At 37.3% G+C, this 19,430-nt stretch overlaps 1 protein-coding gene across 25 annotated transcripts in view; it reads right to left on the bottom strand.

The window, feature by feature from the left end:
• The window catches only part of TTC3 (tetratricopeptide repeat domain 3), a 150,250-nt gene that overhangs the window by 90,294 nt on the left and 40,526 nt on the right, over positions 1-19,430 (bottom strand). For 18 of the 25 annotated variants that reach the window (XR_011533951.1, XR_011533947.1, XR_011533950.1 and 15 more), the window contains 10 exons: positions 18,722-18,884; positions 17,698-17,743; positions 16,759-16,879; positions 15,572-15,635; positions 13,366-13,426; positions 10,490-10,574; positions 6,891-7,025; positions 6,140-6,220; positions 3,835-3,947; positions 2,317-2,437 (listed from right to left, as the gene is read on the bottom strand). Coding sequence is in view for 13 of the 25 variants with exons in the window: in XM_070597636.1 (XP_070453737.1) it covers positions 2,317-2,437; positions 3,835-3,947; positions 6,140-6,220; positions 6,891-7,025; positions 10,490-10,574; positions 13,366-13,426; positions 15,572-15,635; positions 16,759-16,879; positions 17,698-17,743; positions 18,722-18,884 (990 nt within the window). In the remaining 12 variants the exon portion in view is untranslated. The remainder of the gene's footprint in view (positions 1-2,316; positions 2,438-3,834; positions 3,948-6,139; positions 6,221-6,890; positions 7,026-10,489; positions 10,575-13,365; positions 13,427-15,571; positions 15,636-16,758; positions 16,880-17,697; positions 17,744-18,721; positions 18,885-19,430) is intronic. The other 7 variants (XM_070597649.1, XM_070597651.1, XM_070597654.1 and 4 more) reach the window with 1 other exon arrangement.

The following is a 19,430-nucleotide window of genomic DNA, read 5'->3' as shown; positions in this document are numbered from 1 at the left end:
AAAACAGAAATAAATAAAAATGACACTACTACAACACTAATTCGTCAATAAAAATGCTTGTGATTTCGGGGCCAGCCCCATAGCATAGTGGTTAAGTTTAGTGCGTTCTGCTTCAGCACCCTGAGTTCACAGGTTTGGTTCTGGGCACAGACTTACATCATTTATCAAGCCACGATGTGGCAGGTGGCCCTCATACAAAATAGAGGAAGATTGGCACAGATGTTAGCTCAGGGCCAATCTTCCTCAGCAAAATAGGAAGTAAATAATTAAAAACGTTTGTGATTTCAATAACCTCTTGCCATCAAAATATTTTCAACATAGGAATGACAATTTTTTTTTAGCCAAGAACAAACTATATACAGCTTTTAAAGTTTTTCCTTTTAGAAGGAGGCTGATGGACATCTCAAGAAAGAAAGATCAGAAAAAAAGGATTAAAGAAAAAATTTTCAGAATTCCAAAATCTTATCCTGTTATAATCCTCAAACCTCATTTACTAATATATAGGTCTCAGAAATCTCCTTTAAGCATTCAGAGGGAGTCAAATAAGGCTGACTAACCCTTAGGACTCCACTATTCTCCTCCTTCCCAATGTCACCTGACCTAGGATCCTAACACCCTCATTTATCTGCCGCCCTGAAGCCTTGCCACTTGTGCTTGTTCATTCCCTGGAGAATTAGCCCACCGCCTACTAAAGCTTCCAAGATTCTCATGCCATGTTTCTGGTGCTAGCTTTTTGTTATCAATAGTTCCTATGCCCCCACCCCAATCTAGTATAAAGAGGAAAATCCAACGATCCCTGGGTTTTGTGTTTTATTTTCTTATAACAGCTCTGTTGAAATAATTCGCACATCATATAATTCACTTCACACACTCAAAGTGTATAGTTCAGCAGTTTTTAGTATATTCACAGGGTTGTACAACCATCGCCACAATCTAAATTTTAACATTTTCATTACCCAACAAGAAATCTCACACTCATTAACAGTCCCTCCCCATTTTCCCCCAACCCCCTAGCTCCTGACAACCACTAATCTACTTTCTGTCTTTATATATAGATGATTTGCCTATTCTGGAGATTTCAAATAAAGAGAGCCATACAGCATGTGGCCTTTTGTGTCTGGCTTCTTTTATTTGGCATAACATTTTCAAGGTTCATCCATGTTCTAACACATATCAGTACTTCGTTCCTTTTTACGGCTGAGTAATATTCAACTGTATGGATAGGCCATATTTTATTTACCGTTCATCAGTTGACACACACTTGAGCTGTTTCCACTTTTTGGCTACTATGAATAATGCTGTTTGAACATTCATGTACAAGTTTTTGTGAGAACCCAGTTTTCCTTTCTCTGTATATACCTAGGAGTGAAACTGCTAGGTCAGATGGAAACTCTGTCTTTAACCTGTTAAGGAACTACTAGACTATTTTCCAAAGCAGCTGAACCATTTTACATGCTTACTAGCAATGTATGGGAGTTCTGATTTCTCCATCCTCAGCAACACTTGTCATTGTCTGCCTTCTTGATTACAGACATTCTAGTGGGCGTGAAGTAGTATCTCACTGTGGCTTTAATGTGCATTTCTCTAACGGCTCATGTTGTTGAACACCTTTCACATGCTTATTAGCTATCTGTATAACTTCTGAGCACATATGTCTATTCACATCCTTTGGCTACTTTTAATTAGATTGCCTTTTTATTACTGAGTGTAACAGTTGACCCCCGTGCTTTTAAAGGCTTCAGCCAAAAGCAAGTTCTGAGTACATGTCAGAGTTCACCAGAAATAAAAACCTATCCCTCAGTTCACACATAATTTAGTCCTTGCAGAACTAGCAAAGCAGCTTATGCTTCTGAGTATGAGACTAAATTTATATTTTCCTGGTCTTCAAGCACCATCACAATAACGATGCTACATATTTCTCTAAGTACAACCAGTACAACACACTGCTCAATAATGCACACTCTGGAGTCAGAACGCCTAGACCAAGTCCCAGCTCCGCCATTTCCTAGCTGTTGAACCTTCAGCTCCTCACCTGGCCTCTTTAAACCTAATCTTCCTCATCGGTGAGGTGGGAACAATCATAGTACTCATCCACAGGGCTGCTGTGAGGATAAACGTAAAGACGAGCGGAAGGTGTGTGGCTGCACACAGGAAACACTCAATAGACGTCAGTGACTCTCAGTCTTTAGAGGGGAAAAGCACGTGGGGGTGCTGAGGACAGAGAGTCCCGCCTCTTTGTCTTCTGACAGTGGAGTCAGTCAGTGCGCATCGGCTCTTACAGTCAGTAAGAAGCTCTCTGCAGAAATAAATGGTTACCTTTATTTTTCCTGGCTGAGTCTCTTCAATAATCACATTACTTGTGGGCCAAGTTAACACTCCAGGAAGACGACAAATCAAGGTTCTTGCTTTCTCGAAATGATTAAGAGCGTCTAGAAATCTAAAGTCATAATTATGAAGAAAGAATGTATTAATGATGTGACATGAATTTTCATTCCCCAAAACAAAAGTTACAGAGATTTCAAACTTACTAGTACAAGTACACTTCATAAATCACTGTACAGAAATATTCTATATAACCTATATTTCCTTTAAAAAAACCAAGACATTACGCTGTTTGCTAGAAAAGTAACACAAATTAAACACAAATCTGCCTGGACTCGGGCTTTATTATGGTAGGTGCACACCAGTCCTTTCAAAGTTGTAATTTTTAAAGTTTCCAAAAATTAAAACAGAAAATTGAAGAATTTGATTGTTCTATTCTTGTTCATCTCATTTACTAAGCTAATTAAAGTAGATTCTTTAGAGAAATGGCAACCCTCCACTTCAACTAATTAATCATAAACAGGGAAATTTTTTTTTAACTTGACTCTATAGTGAAGTTCTATCTATAGTAAAAGTCACTCTGCTGAAAAAATTTTAAAGAAATCATATATTCTAGACATCTTTCTTCAACCATAAAGTAGTGAACTATTTTAACAGAACAAATGTATATGTAAATTATTTTAACTACAAATATGAAGTGTTTCAGTTCTGCTTTATGGTTTAAACAATAATGTCAATAGCTTCCCACAGTCCGTTCAACGAAAGAATACAGTGATGCACAACTGTACTAAAATACTGGACCAGAATATTAATCAAGCCTTTTCTCTTCAGACTAGACAAGAAAGAGGGTTTCCTGCTTTCTCCAATCTTGAAATGATTTCCCAGTTGAAGAACTTATTTCTTCCTAAGCGTACAGAAAAATTCACCTGCAGAAAAGCTAGACCACCACCCACCATAAGACAGTGATAAAGAGCAGGACTTTACACCAGAAACTGCACATTACAACAGCAAAAACAGCAGATGAGACAATGAACCGTACACCAGATTCTTTTGAAATTAAAATTTAAATGCCTTTCAAAACGGCAAAGACTTTTCCGTTTACCACAATCCCCACAATGTTACACATTTATGTCATTTTCCTGGATCTTGTGAATATCTGCATGTGACCTCTGCATTAAACAGGTCTCCTAAACAATTTACACTGAACTTCGAAATTAATTTCATTTGCTATTACTATACACGTGATTGCTAAATCCTTACTTCCCCCACCTCTACTCGATTCTTAATATAGTTCACAACTTCAGGAAGTCAAAGAACTTTCTTTAATGTTTAAAAATCTATAAAGGAGGTTCTAGGCATACTCCCAAGAGTACCAATGGTCTGATAAAATTTCCCCTAAAAACTTACAGGAAATTTTAAGGATAATCAAAAGTTATGAATGAATATTCATAACTCATTAGACTTCGAATGAGTTATCAGACTGAAGCGTAAAGTAGTCTGGTTTCTACTAACCTGTTTTTTTTCAAATATACTTTCCCAATTCCACAGTAGGCCAAGCAATCAAGTCCCTCATTGGGGTAGTGTTCAATCATCCTCTTAAATTGGTTTTCAGCTTCAGATAATTCCTTCAGTAGCAATAAAAAAAACGATCACTCACAAAAAGAAAAATGCTGGAACAGATTTTATCTGAAGGTTGATACTTTTTGTGTAACTGTATATCCAAAAATTTCTATGGCAAAATTACACCTTCTGCATTTCATTTTCTTAACAGTTACATAAATTTTGACCATATGAACACCTGGAGACACAACCAAATTGATCCAGTTCCAGGATGAAAAGTTGGCACTGAACACATTGGACAACCAACCAAATGAGCATTTTGCTAACACTAACGGAGGGCCCGGTGTGTGCTAGCCAACACTAAAAGGTGTGAATTCATGGTAAAAAGACTGATTTGGATGCAAACACACCATAACACGTACCCTAGTAAGTGCTGCTCCCTTGGGAGCACAGGCATTCCAACGACGGTGCCACAAGTCTTGTGGTGTAAGACAGACAAATGCTCTGTCTTAAGAATAGCCCTTCAGCAAAAGTTTTACAGAGCTTAGAGTACGTTCTTTTTTATTTTTTTTTTTGAGAAGATTAGCCCTGAGCTAACTACTGCCAATCCTCCTCTTTCTGCTGAGGAAGACTGGCCCTGAGCTAACATTCATGCCCACCTTCGTCTACTTTATACGTGGGACGCCTACCACAGCATGGCTTTTTGCCAAGCGGTGCCACGTCCGCACCCGGGATCCAAACCGGCGAACCCCGGGCCACCGAGAAACAGAACATATGAACTTAACTGCCGCACCACCAGGCTGGCCTCAGAATACATTCTTTTGAATATTTTCAAAAGTGGAAACCTCTGTGCTTTGAATGAATTTTGTTTTAGAAAACACCCAAAAGACCCTTAGCTCAAGGCAATACTGGTAACCCCATTGTGAGTGAAAAAGGAAATGTCACTACAAAATGGAGTTAAGAAGAAGCTTTGAGGCCAGTTCCAAAGAAGGCATTCCAAAAATGTTAAGCAAGGGCTGTACTGGTGTAAATACACTGCTTCCTTCTGGGGCTACTTTGAATGATGAAATTCTTTTAAATGTCTAAGTTCTATCATACCTGTTCGTTTTATTGTTATTTTTAATCAATCACACTACTTCAAAGTAAATCACAAATGTAATAAACTATTTCTTCAATTCCAATAGGGCAAAACAAAATATTTATTATTACTCTGCCAAGAATAGAAGATTTGAGATCATGAAGTCCTGTCTCCAACAATCTATTAGAAAAAAGAATTAGGCCTCAACAGAAGACATTCATCTGCCACATTAAGAACAAGGAAAGAAGTACGTCACAAAGAAAACGAACCTCAGGCACCATGGACCACTCAGAGAGGAGAATATAAAAGACGACTTGACTCTTCTTAGGTAGCAATTAGGGTTAAGCCTTCATGTAGCCAAGGAAGCTTGGAGCCCAAGTTGGTAGAAAGGATATACTATACCTGAGCTAACTCTTGAGCCACTCCAATCTTTATCGAAAACTCAAAACCATGGAAAGTAAGGTATAACACTGAACAGTGCAGGTATGTAAGCTTTCCAGGAGAGCACTGAAGGACCATGTAACAGAAACCAAGTGTGCTCATACCTATACGCCAACTGTATGTGGTTACGGGAAGCCTACATTCTAGAAAATAATAAAATACCCACGTACTCCCACCCAGAACTAAAAGATATTAACATCATTTTTACTTTAGTTTTTTTTAAATAAAATAGCATAAGTCGAACTCTCCTTTCTTAACCTCCCTGGCTCATTCCATCCTTCCATCACTAAATGCAACCACTATCTTAAATGTGATGTAGGGCTAGTCCATGTTTTTTTACTTTTACATGATGCACAGATAGTCATAAACAATCTATATTATTATATTGTACATTTTCCAAACTGTACATAAGTGGTATCACAATGTTTATTATGTCTCCAACTTGTCTTTTTCCGTCTACATGTTTCTGAGCTTTATCATGATACATGAAGTCCTTTACCTTTCATACAAATAAAAAGTAGATTCCCACTGGTTGTCTGGCATAGCTTTTTGACAATGGGAGCACAAACTTTTCTCTTAAAAAAAACACCACAAACTAAATTAAACTCAGGTATTTTAGAAAAAATTATCAAGAAAGTACACAGAAGGAAATAAACAAAAATGGGAAAGCTATTTTTACATATCTTCTAAAAGTAATGGCATATTTTAATTGTTTATTATCTCTATTACAAATCTTACCTCAGGCTGTCCTATTCCAAGGAGAGAAATGGCAAGTCCATAGACTACTAAGACATAGTTAATCATGGCCAGGTTCAATTGCTGTCAATAAAAATGCTCTAGTTAAAAATCCAAACATAATTCTGCTCAATGTGCATCATATCAACCCATTATCCACAACAGAAAAAGAAGTGTAATAAAATCTCACTGATCATTGTGATTGGGATAAAGGCCAAACAGAATTAGAAAATACGTTTTGCAAAGATATGCAGTTATACTTCTATCAAGTATTTAAAACACAGAATCACTGTCTCAGAGTTCCCTGAAGGCACGGTTCCTAAGAGGGTAGAGTAACTGAAGTCATACTTTTTTGCATATAAGTGGGCACTACTGACAGATTAAGACATTTGCTTTCTTACAACTGTGCATAGACTATTTTCCTAACTAATACTTTCCTTCTGGATGAAAAGATGTGACTAAAGGGAGTCCAAATCCTTGATTTAGTACTTTAATAAGAGAAAAGCCAACAGTTCTAATGAATCCCAACTAGAGTGCCAGGAAAGAGTCTAAACCTGTGTCGCTGGGTCGTTTATCGTGCAACCATTAAGGCTGAATCAGAGCATCACCTGCTTCTCACAACCTGGGGCAGAGTCAGCCCACCTCAGCGAGGCCTAAGGCATATTAATACAGTGACGTTAAAGCCTTGGTTCTCTTCTACACTCATCTGAATGGCATCAGCATCCATAAACAGGTTACAAGACGGCAATTCTACCTTTATTTTTTGAGGATCTAAACCGTTGAGCAACTCCGTGAAGGCCTGTGCGGCGCTGCGGCAGCGCTGCTCCAACAAAGCCGTGTAACCGTCCTGGATCAAGCTCCTCAGCATTTTCATTATATTAGCAAAATCCTGCAAGAAAGAAATCCTGTTTCAGTAATCCACAGCTACACGTGTTTAGTCTAGAATTTAAAATGCCAAAGTGCATCACAAGGCAGTTATGTTTTATAACTGATCATAAAATGTGTAAAAAAATACCCAAAGCTACCCTTTATGCGTTATATTCCTTTCTCTGCACAGCACCTTTAAAGTGAAAATTAAAAGGTACTGCTTCACCATCTTAATTCTGACACTTCTCCGGCTGCCCATGGCAGAAAGGGTGGTTCATTTTACACTACATGATGCTAAGCCTCACTCACTTTTCCAGACTAAACAGACGGTATTTAGAAGTTTTAACAGCACAAACAGAGAACACCAGCCGCCATTTAAATAAGTAAATTGTTTGACAGGGATTAGAACAATTAAACAAATAAGAACAAGCAATCAATTTTACTGATCACTATCAGATTTTAATAACTGCCCTTGTGCTCTGGAACAAACCTCAATTCTCAGCAAGAAATGGATATTCCAATCTTTAGCTCTAGTCCTACCCAATATGGACATGAATATAATTAGATAAAATTATCAGGAGAGATATTAGTAAGTTAAAGAGAAGAGCATCAGAAATAAAAAAACAAAAACAAAATTGCTATAATGTACTCTGAAATAATGTGAGGAAAAAAACTTTCTAATTTGAATATATGTGCATATACACTATAAACTGAATTCAAATTTCAGTTACATGGCAAAAGCTATAAGTTACAAATGGTCCATGAAGATTGGAGAGGCAAGACTAGAAGTTACGCTAGACCTCTTCATTCCTTGCCATACAGGTGTATACCATTCAAGGGAGCAGGAAATGCAATATGTGTGTGATATTCCTCACTGCTCCTAACAATAAAGATCCAAAAGGAGACCCCACAGCATGAAGCACAGAGGGAAAAGCAGTTTGGTCACACATGAACAAAAGCTGCCCACTGGTTTACATTCAATGAAATCAAAGTTTAGGAGAACTTTCCCCCAGAATACACATGGAGAGAGCAACTGTCCCATACAGCTAGTGTTTACTATAGCACTGAACAGCCTCAATGACGGCCATATTTATGTTAAGATATGAATTTTAAAAGTTATAGAAGATGTGCTACGCTGACAAGTACTAGTTATTATCCTTGAATGAACTGATTCGATTTTATTCTCTTCCACATTCTAGAAAATACATCCATACAGTCTCATTTTTCCATTGGAAATTATCCTCAAATAAATGATCTGTACTGAAAGCTCCATGAGAGCAGGCTGGCTTGCACTGCCGCATTCCCACTGTCTCTCGTCTTCAGCATATGCGAGGGCCTTGCATATAAAAGTGTCAAATGAACAAACGAAGGCTCAAAAATAACTATCATATTTATTTAAATAATTTTTGATATTCACAGATTCTTTTTTGTTTAAGTCCCTCATGGCTTTTAGAGTCAGCAAATTCAATGTAAAAGGACATAATTTTAAAATCTGTTAGAAATTCTAAACATGCTTTCATGCACCTGATTAGAAATCTATTGTCATAAACTTCTGGAAACATGCTCCATTCCAGCAGTCCTTTATAAGATATCTGTCATATACACCTAAAATAATTAACTGAATTTTAAAATGACCCTCATACTGAAACAAATATTGTATTTCATGTTACTGTACATGTTTTGGGGTGAAATTTAAATCCAGTATTTTATTTTAGAAGAAACAAAACTGATTACACAAAGGATTGAAGCGTCAAAGCAGACTCATATGAACCACACTTAACCAAGAGACACCCTTCCACTGGTACTACATAGTCCACATGTGTGTCAAGACTTGAATGGTGACCAGCCCTGGTTCTTAAATTCTGGATTCCATCAAGGTTTCTACTTCTTCTTGAGTCAGTTTTTATAAGTTGGATTTTTCTAGGAATTTGTCCATTTCATCTATATACATTTTCAACTTTCTTGGTATAACGTTGTTTATAATAGTATTTTGATATATTTGTAACACTGAAGGATCTGTGGTAATGCACCCTTTTTCATTCCTGAAATTGTTTTACAGTGTTATCTTCTTTTCTTTTTCAATCAGTTTCAACACTGGTGTGTAAATTTTATTCATACTGTCAGGGAATCAACTTTTAGCTTTGTGGATCCTTCATTACACGTTTGTTTCCATTATTTTTCACTTTGATGTTTACTATTTCCTTCCTTCTACTTTCTTTGGGTTTATTTGCTGGGTTTTTTTCCAACTCTTGGTATGAATGCTTCATTAATTTAAAAGTCCTTACTCTTTTAATACACACATTGTATTAAATGTATTAAGCTTCACAAATTTCCTTCAAAGTGATCTTTTAGCTGTATCTCTTGCATTTTTTTTTTTACCTTTTTCTTTTACAGCTGTTTTAGCTTTACAACAAAATTGAGAGGTAGGGTGAGATTTCCATATACTCCCTGCCCCCTCAAGTGCATAGCCTCCCCCACTGTCAACATCACTCATCAGAATGGTATATTTGTTACCAAGGATGAATCTACACTGACACATCATAATCACCCAAAGTCCATAGGTTACTGTAGGGTTCACCCTTTGTCGTGTCCATATTATGCGTTTGGACAAATGTATAGTAACGTCTATCCATGATTATAGCATCATATAGAGGACTTTCACTGCCCTAAAAATCCTCTGTGCTGTGCCTATCCATCCCTTCCCCCTTAATGTACATTTTTCATTACTTACTAACTACCACAGAAAGAATTTTATATATAAAGTTATGTGATTAATGTTAACTCATTCAAAAAATAAAAAGTTTGCTCTTTAATGGTTTTAGAGTAGGTATAATGAAAACTGCAATTGTTTAAAACTTTTAAAATGATTTAAATCTTCCTAAAATATTTAACTTAAAAGTTAAAACTTTGGGAAGCAAAGATTCCCAAATCTTTAAATCTTCAGTAAGATTTACTTCCTGTTAAATCTTTGGGAAGCAAAGAATTCTGTAGTGTAAACCATTAGTCAAATGCCTGGTTAACATAGTTATCATGTCAATATCTAAATTAGTGATGATTTAGTTTCTCAGTAATCACATATTAAGTTATATGTTCATAACTAAAATTATAAAAACATAAATCTTAGAGATGTAGATGATTAGATTTAATGCATGTGAAAAATTTCTTGTTTAAAGAATTTGCTTTTTCCCTTAGAAAAGGCTTTTCTGGGGCTGGGCCCATGGCCAAGTGGTTAAGTTCGTGCACTCTGCTTCGGCAGCCCAGGGTTTCAACGCGGGTTCAGATCCTGGGTGTGGACACGGCACCGCTCATCAGGCCATGCTGAGGCGGCGTCCCACATAGCACAGCCAGACCACTCACAGCTAGAATATACAACTATGTACTGGGGAGCTTTGGGGAGAAGAAGAAGAAAAAAAAATAAAGAAGATTGGCAACAGATGTTAGCTCAGGTGCCAATCTTTAAAAAAAAAGAAAAGCTTTTTCCTTTACCTGGTGTGCAGCTCTGGAAGATTTAGAAAACTGCTTCTCCAAGATGTTTTTCAAATCTACTGGTAAACTCCCTTGTGAACTAGAACTGACAGAGAAAAGCATTGTTTTGAATTATTTTAAAACAGTCCTGCTTATATAAAGAAAAATATATGTTTACCATAGGTCATTTTAAATTCTGAGTAAATGGAGAGTCACAAGTTCCCGAAGAGAAATATTACCAGATGCTGCTTCTCCCCAAATTAGTCTCTAAACCCAATGAGATCTTTATAACAATTGCTGTAAAATTAGAGGTGGAGGGGGACCAGATAACTGATTGTAAAAAGGAAGAACTGCTTTTGAAAAAAAAAAAGAAGGGGGGACTTGCGCTATCATCAAAAGTTATTACAAACCTACAGTCATCAATAATGACGTAGTCCTGAAACAAGAAATGTCCAACAAACACTGCAAAGATGCTCCATTTCATGTAATCTTTTCAGAGTAATGTACGTGGTTAGACCTACTAACACGATATAACTGTTTCAGATGGTCTGATTCCTAATGCCGGTGAGGCTTAGGAAAATTCAGGTACTTTAGGTAGTGTTTTTCTGGCACCAAATGTGTGTTTTTTTCTGACACTAAATACTTGTCATTTTTCCACACCAATTCTCCAACATCAACTGGGTGTCCAAGAATTCAGTTTTGACACCAACTCTGGAATTAATATAGGCCCCACAGGTTAAAGGCTCAGTCTCACAAGACTGCCCTCATTTCAGACGCCAGCTACAATGGGGTGCCCGGCTACCCACACTTCTGCCCGGCCTGAAGTTCCTGTGACCCACCTCAGGTTCAATAATTCCCTAGAACACTCAGAGAACTCAGGAAAGCACTTTCCTTACTATTACTGGTTTATTATAAAGGATGCAATTCAGGAACAGCCCCATGGAAGAAAGTCATAGGAAGGTATTGGTGGGGGAGGATGCCGCAGAGCTTCTGTGCCATCCAGGAGTGCACCATCTTCCCAGCATCTCCTTATATTCACCAACCGGGAAGTTGTCCGAGCCCCGATGTTTACAGCTTTTTATCAAGGTTTCACTACATAGGCATGCACGATTAAATTACTGGCGACTGGTGACTGAACTCAATTTCCAGCACCATTCTCCTCCCTGGAGATCAGGGCATAAGGCTGAAAGCTCCAACCCTCCAATCACACGCCTGGTCTTTCTGGTGACCAGCCTCAATCCTGAAAGTGTCTAGGGGCCCCGTCTCAAGTCATCTCATTAGTATAAAATCAGGTAGGGTGGAAAGGGGCTCATTATGAATAACAAGACACTCCTACCACTCAGGAAATTCCAAGGGTTTAGGAGCTCTGTGCCAGGAACTGGGGACAAAGACTAAATATATATATTTTTATTATACCATACCGTCTCACGGCTTAGTAGGAATGTGAATGCTGCCCATTTTCTGGAAGGACAATTTGGCAAAATCTATCAAAGTTAAAATTACACATCCCCCTTGACAGAGCAATTCCACTCGAAATTTCTTCTTCAGATATACATCTATACTATGAAATATCCTACAGTCTTAAAAACGAAGGATACAGATCTCCTCATACAGGAATATACACAAGATATTTTGAAAGAGATAAAAGCAAGCTATAGGCCAGAATGGTTCTAACAAGAAGGAAAATGACAGTTAACAACAACGATAGCTCAAGTGTACTGAGCAGTCACCACGTTTCCAGGGCTCTAAGTGTTTTATGTGGTTATCCCATTTAATCATGAAATAACCCCAGGAGGTAGACATAATCAAATAAGAAGGCTTCAGTTTGAAAACACAAACAAAATATCAGGAAAATAAACTTATCTTTAACAAAACAGTTTAAAATTATAAGTACGCATTCAAAGAATGTTCATGTATGTGGTTTGGGTTTCTTTTGTGGGGAGGGGAAGAGGGGAGGGGGACAGGGGGAGACTCAGGATTTTTCTACTGAAATAAAAGAATAACATAATATACTATGCCCTTGCTTTGTATTTAATTTTTGTAGCAACATCAAAAAATGGTCTTTTTTTTAATGGGGCTTTACTATTGTCTCTTAGTGCTTTGATATTCAAATCATTCTCCTTGAAGTGCCTATCAAGGAATCCGCCTTAAGAAATAAAGAACAGAAAACTGACAACTGGTGTAAGTGTGGCAGAAATGGCTTTGCAGTTTCTCCATCATCACTTTCACTGACTTCATGAACTTCTGCATCTATTCTAAGATTTACAACTTCACTTTGCAATCAATTTCTATCTTTGTAGGTAATTAACTATAAAGATAGATGACAAGAATCCCTACTGTTAATTTTGGGGGGGATGTTTGGTAGAACTAATGTTATAAGTAGTCTGTTCATTAGTAAATACTTTCCCATAATGGTAATTACTCAAAAGAGTCTCTGAATATACGCATATCCATGCCTGTGGATGCAGAGTAAGTTTCCACAAGGCCAAGAAATTGTTCACCGTGAGTTCCTTTATAAAGGAAGCCACTAGAGGAGGAAATGTGGGAGAGGTGAAATAAAGTGAGCAGGGAAGACTTAATTTTCACCTTACACTTCTCTGAATATTTTTTCCTCTCATGAGCATGTATTTTGGAATTTTAAAAAATTAATACTGATATATTTCATATTACATGACTTTCAGAAATCAGTATTAACATCCAGGATTAATAATCCTTTAGCTAAAAATGACCCACTCCTAAAGACACGCCTTTGATATTTGAAAGGGATTTTAGTTCTCATCATTATATACATAGTAAAGGTAGCTACTACCTTGAAAGAGATTTTTTTTTCCTTTTTCTTTCATCTTGGGAGGAAGACATTAGGGAGAAAAAAAAAACACCTTATGTAAAAAACATACCTGAACTTCTCCAATTCATTGTTTCGGGACTTTTGTTTTCCTTTATATTTTGGAGGCTGACCTGTGAATACAAAAGTATTTGTTCCCGAAATCTGTACATAAAAATCTATAAGCTTGAAAGTAAAACAATAAAAAATACGTAAACTGGAATGAGAAAGCACAGGAAGCAATGCTGTGCGCGAGTGTAACTATAAACAGGTAAGCGAGAAGAGAAGCTACTGCTGTTTTTCTATGTATGTGATAAAATTACTATGAATTATAATGATTATTATTATTTAGGTTTATAACAGATACAGACAGAAATAGGCTATCGTTACTGTTCTCAGGCAATTTACAATTAGATGGGGAAAAAAGCAGTCACTTCAGTAATAAAACAATAATCACCATTAAGAAGAAGATACTGTGTTGTTACTGACATATTAATTCCATAGAAACTGCTTTCAAAACTCAGAGAAGGGAGAAATCACTGAAGGTGGGGTGGATGGGAAAAGCAAAAAGCGGATGAAGCACTTGTGTTTAGTTTTAAGGAACAAGTAGGATTTGGATAGAATGGGCCAAACCCAAGAGTGAAGTTCATCTGAAGAACCACTAAGTAAACCTGTGTGATCCGGAGAGTCTGGTGAGGACAGAAGGTTGGGAAGGGGCTGCAAAGGCAGACTGGGTGAGCGTTACAGGCCCTGTGCTTCCAATTCTCCAGAGCTGTGGGCTCAGCCTTTATCCCACTGGCAGGAGCAGGGAGCCACTGGGTACTTTTGGGCAGAGGAGTGACATGTGCAAGGTTGTGAAGGAGAGAGCACAGCAACAGGGCTGGGGTGTATTTGCTGGAAGCTTTGGGGAGAGACAGGGCAGAGCTTTTGTTATTAAGGAGGGGATGAGAGCTTGAGCTGGTTTTGGTGGCCTCAGAATACAAAAAGGCCTCTAGACAAGTAGAAGAGCTCTAGTTTGATTTCTGTTGTGTGACTTAGGGCAAAACTACTTAACCCTAATCCTGAGACCTCAATTTCTTCACCTGAATGTAGATGCTGAAGCGTGGATGGTATTTAAGTTATTTATTTAAACATGCTGATAATAATGGCCTAAGAAATACCAACAAATTAACAGCCATTTTCCAAAAAAAGTTTTATCTTCAAAGATTTTTCATGTGCTATGAGAGTTGTATCACATAAGATAATCACCTGAGTTTCCCCCTCTTTATAATCCTGCTAATGTGCTAACCAAATGGAAATGCCCAGCAGTAAGTAGCTGGATATGTTGTACTAGAGTCTAAGAGAAGATAGAACAGTGGGAAGGAAAAACATTGAGAAGAAAACAAATGAACCAACAAATAAGAGAAAGGAAAAGAGAGTAACAGGCTCACTAACTAGAAGGTCAACAATCTCCCTACAACAACCCTCAGAGGAACACATGAAAGCTTGAGATAAGTAACTTGTGTGTAACAACCACCTTGAGTCTTCAAGAAAATCTGTGTTTTCTTAAACTCTGTTTTAAAAGGCAGGGAAGCATGTAATCCACTTTAGAATGATTTCCATCAAAATCTGGTAGTCTACAGAGACTGAGAAATAAATGAAGCATGAATATTTGCTTCTCTGGAACCCTTCATTTCCCAATGATGCTCAGTAAATGAGGTCCTGCTGTGCATCTGTGTATTTACTAGATGTATAAATAAACATATAGACAGAGCACATGCAATTTAAGATAAACCAGTGTTACTCTAAAGCATCCATACTCAACAGGGCAACATCACCTCCAACAGGGTGAAAATCAATTACTGGGATGAAAAAAAACTAACTTTTTATATATAAAGCACAGATGTACATAAACAGATAGTGTCTGTGGTATTAAAATTTCATGGGGGGAGGGCAATTAGGAAAAAAATGCCTAAAAAGGCTCTTTGCGGGGCAAGATAATGAAACAAAGGTTGACAGACACTGGCCTAGTGGAGAATAGGCAGCAGATCCAGAAGAGCTTCATCTTTCCCTTCCATTCCTTTTATGTGGATTTCCAAAATTAAATTTATTAAATAATACGAAAAGACTGACCACTGATTTCAAACAAATACTCTATGTTTTCCTAATGAGTAAGCATTATAAAGTAAAAGGAGAACAAGAGCAAATATAAGTGAGGCTTGTGCCAATTTTAGGGCATAGAAGTTTTGAGGCCCCACTACATTAACTCAGCAACAATTAACATAAGAAAAAAAACTCACCTGATGGTGGAAGAAATTCAGGATGACAGTCACAATCATCTACCTTCAAAGCCTCATCTACCACCTACCCATGAAAACGAAATTAGTGAGACTTTCAAAAAATACAGCCAGGAAGAATTCAATAGCTAAATAATAAAATAGGATAGAATTTATCAAGCACTAAAATACTGAGCTGCTTATTAAGCTTAAATGAATAAACAAATAAAACAATAACTAATGATAAGAGATTATGATATGACAAATTCTCAATGACAATTCTATTTCTGACACCTCGCGTGATGCCTGACAGGGCAGTTGTTCCATAACTGCCTGTATTGAATTAATACTATCACATCTTTCCTTATGCTCCTCTCCCTAACTGAATACAGTCTCTGAGATTTTCATTATTAACAACAAAAGCATTACACAGTGGGTTAGAAAAGTCCCCTTGAATGCCTACGACCCATCTAACTCCAAAACACCATTTTCCCCCTCAAGCCCTGGAGAGAAATATAAACGTGAACTTGGTGACACCTGCTGAGCTCTGAGAACACTACAGTTCAGAGGAAAACTCAGATTCAGATCATCTGGGACACACTGATCAAGAGCCAGGCTAGAGGCCTAGAGGTGCTCTGAAGAAGCACCAGAACAAGGTTCTGCTGAGCACAGCCATGAATGAAGGGATGGGGAGCACTGCTCTTAAGAGCAACAGAGGCTGCAGAAATACCTTGGGCAGAGATGGGGACGGGGTGCCTCTCACGTCCAGCACAACTTGGGTGAGTGGGCAGGCGCAGTGCCAGGCAGCCAAGTAGATCGCAAAAGGGAAAAAGGAGGAGTAGAAAAATCGAAAGCACTGTAAGGGGTGGGATGATTTGGCCACCAGACCTCACTGTCACTCATTCCCAAGTGACTGTCTGATTGGGAGACGTAAAAAGAAGGCATACAAAGACTACTGTCCAAGTGGCAAAGTGAAATTTAGAACAAACATTTTTAAAACACACAAATGTGACTTCAAAAGAAATTCTGTGATGTCGAAGCATTGTCTTAATGTGGTTGTAGGAGGTAGTTGGATTATTTATTGGAGAGAGAGAATCATTCTCTTGATATCAATAGGCAAAAAGGGGTTCATATCACCAAAATATTATTGTAAAAGCATGAGACTATCCATACTTGAAATAATTTTAATTTTAGTTTTTAACTGAGCTTACCTTTAGATTCTGATTACCACCGTTTGCCATTTCGTGGTTAGTTTTTCTGGAATCTTTTTCAGTCTCCACAAAGTTAAGTGAAGTACTAAATGCAGGTGCTGATAAACTAGGTATATGGGCCCTGAGGGAAGGTAAAGGAAATAATCATTTTATTTCTATTGATTAATACACATTTTTGAAAAGTTATCCTTCAAACAAACAGCTTTCAGCAATTACAGCCTTTTTAACGTGAAAGCAAGGGAATATCATTTTAAAAAGAATCTCCACCTCGGAGACTGGGCTCTATACATAAATATTACTTTAAATTTGGTATTAAAAACTCAAAATAAAGAACAGTTCAAGAAATGCATTGTTTTCTAGTATTAAAATAGGTTTTAAATTCCACAGCTTCAATATCTTAGGCATCTGAAGAATGTGGGAAAAGCTCAAGCTATTTTAATTGCCAAGTAAGCAAACTCAGACCCCTGGCTGCTATTTGTTTTCTTGTGAGCATACTCAAGTCTGCTGCCGATTTCTAACACAAACTGTCTTAGTCTTTGAAAAGCTACTGAGAGGCTGGAGGCAGAGGTTTCCAGGACAGAGGTGAAGGGTAAAAGGCACAGACTGTGCCCCTGCTCTCGCCTGCCAGGACCCTCATGGCCAAAACTGGTCCCAATCAAGCACGATAACATCCAATTTTTTCTCACAGGCTTACATTACTCATCTCCAACATATACATACACAAATAATTCAGTAAAACAGTCAGCAAACCAAATCTGACAATTCAAGAGGTCATCTGACCTTACACACCAACACTTTAAAAACCACCTCTTGTCCATCCATCCCCAACTTTATCGTGGTTGTTATTAGCAACTGAAGTGTCAAACACAAGTGAGTCTTAAACTCACTGGGCAAAGCCATTCCAAGTTACAGCTACTAAACGGACTGATATTAACTCACCTGCTTTCGTAAAAGGCTTTAAGTGGATTCCTGGTTGGTGTGCGACCTATAAAAATTAATCACACACATGCATAGTAATCAGTAGACTGGGAGCACACAATTTAAAAGATTTTCAAATTTCCTTTAAGCTGACAGTAAGAACATCAAATTTAGAGAACTGAAAAATAAACCTAAACACTTTTGCAATTCTAGATGATTTTAGTTTTAGGATGGTGTCAAAAAATGTTACACAACTCTTATTTGACATCTCATTACATCTGATCATTGACTACATACAGCAATATATATATCTCAATCAGAGATGGTACCTGTCTTCAAGGAGCTCACAATCTTATAATCATGTTATGTTGGATGACTACATCTGCTAATGAAATAGAACTGCTCAGCTCAGCTTCATAAGACACTTAATCACCAAAGAAGAAAAAACGAGAGAGACCCTACATATGCTGAAAGTGTAGAGTAAGGGGATTTCAGGCATTGGAGAAAGCAAAATGACTTAGGAGAGAAAACAAGTGCAAAATGAAAATCTAGAATTCCTAGCCTACACAGCCAATTTCTGATACATATACACACACACCTATGTGTATATATGTATATACATTCAGCATGCTATGGAATTAGACACAAACTTGGTGTAAAAACATCAAACAACCCTATTGAAGGGCCTTTTCTTTAGGAAATAACTATAATAATGGAGGGAAAGTTCTTAATTTTGTTTCAGAAAGGCTTTAATTTATTCAAAATTTCAAGAAGGCATATTTTCCTACAGAGGAATAAATAATAACAATTTGTTGCCATCTATTTCAAACAAAAAATACAAATCACTTATAATTACCTAATGGAATATAACACTAATGTAATTCTACACAGATAGAAATGGAAAACTTAAGGGACCTGACCAACATAACAAAATTAGTACAAAACACCTGAAAACTGATTTATGGTCCTCCATTAATTCAAGAAACCCACCTTCAAAGTTTTAAAGGGAATTCGACTGTAACCAAAAGAATCTTAGGTGAAATACCTTGCAGGTCTTCTATTTGTTTTTGTAACTTTACATGCTGCTGAATTAGATCCTGGATTCCCTCAGGGTCATTTTTACAGAGTTTTTGAGCTTTTAGGTTTGCTTGCAGGGCCCAGTCATACTCCCCCAGCATAGAAAGAGCAGCACAATAACGATAATGACCCTGTTCCAAAAAGATAAATTTAATTTTTTCTCAAAGATATGCTTAAGTTGAAGAAAGTAGATAAGGAAAAAATATTTTGCTTTAAAACTGATTAGTCACTTAAAATGTTAGATTAGGACCCTATCAATGAAAAATAAATAAAAATGTTAATACCTCTCAGGAAATAAAATTTACCTAAGTGAGCTAAGTGAAAAGTTACAAATAGTATTCTTATAATTTTTAACTGACTAGAGATCAGCATTTTTGCATAAGAGATTTTTGTACCCCCCCAAAGAATTCAACCTTTATTATATTTTATTAGTAAAGAATGAAACATATTATTTTATGCCAAATAAAGTATAAAAATCATTCATTATAAAGAAGTACTTTTTTTCAAAATACTTTAAGGCAGTAATAGTCTCTACATTATTAAATTCCCTATACTTTGTAAATGAAAAGAACGTTAGAGCTGGAAGGAACCAGCAGCCTGTGCAGCAGGTTTCCAACCCTCTGCAGGGCACGGGCACAGTGAGGGTGCGTCTAGGCTAGGTCTTCCTTCCAGCTCTC

Source organism: Equus przewalskii, chromosome 27, assembly GCF_037783145.1.
Source record: "Equus przewalskii isolate Varuska chromosome 27, EquPr2, whole genome shotgun sequence".
In the NCBI taxonomy this organism is placed as follows: domain Eukaryota; kingdom Metazoa; phylum Chordata; class Mammalia; order Perissodactyla; family Equidae; genus Equus; species Equus przewalskii.
The sequence above is the reverse complement of the archived record's forward strand: the minus strand, read 5'-3'. Positions and strand labels throughout refer to the sequence as shown.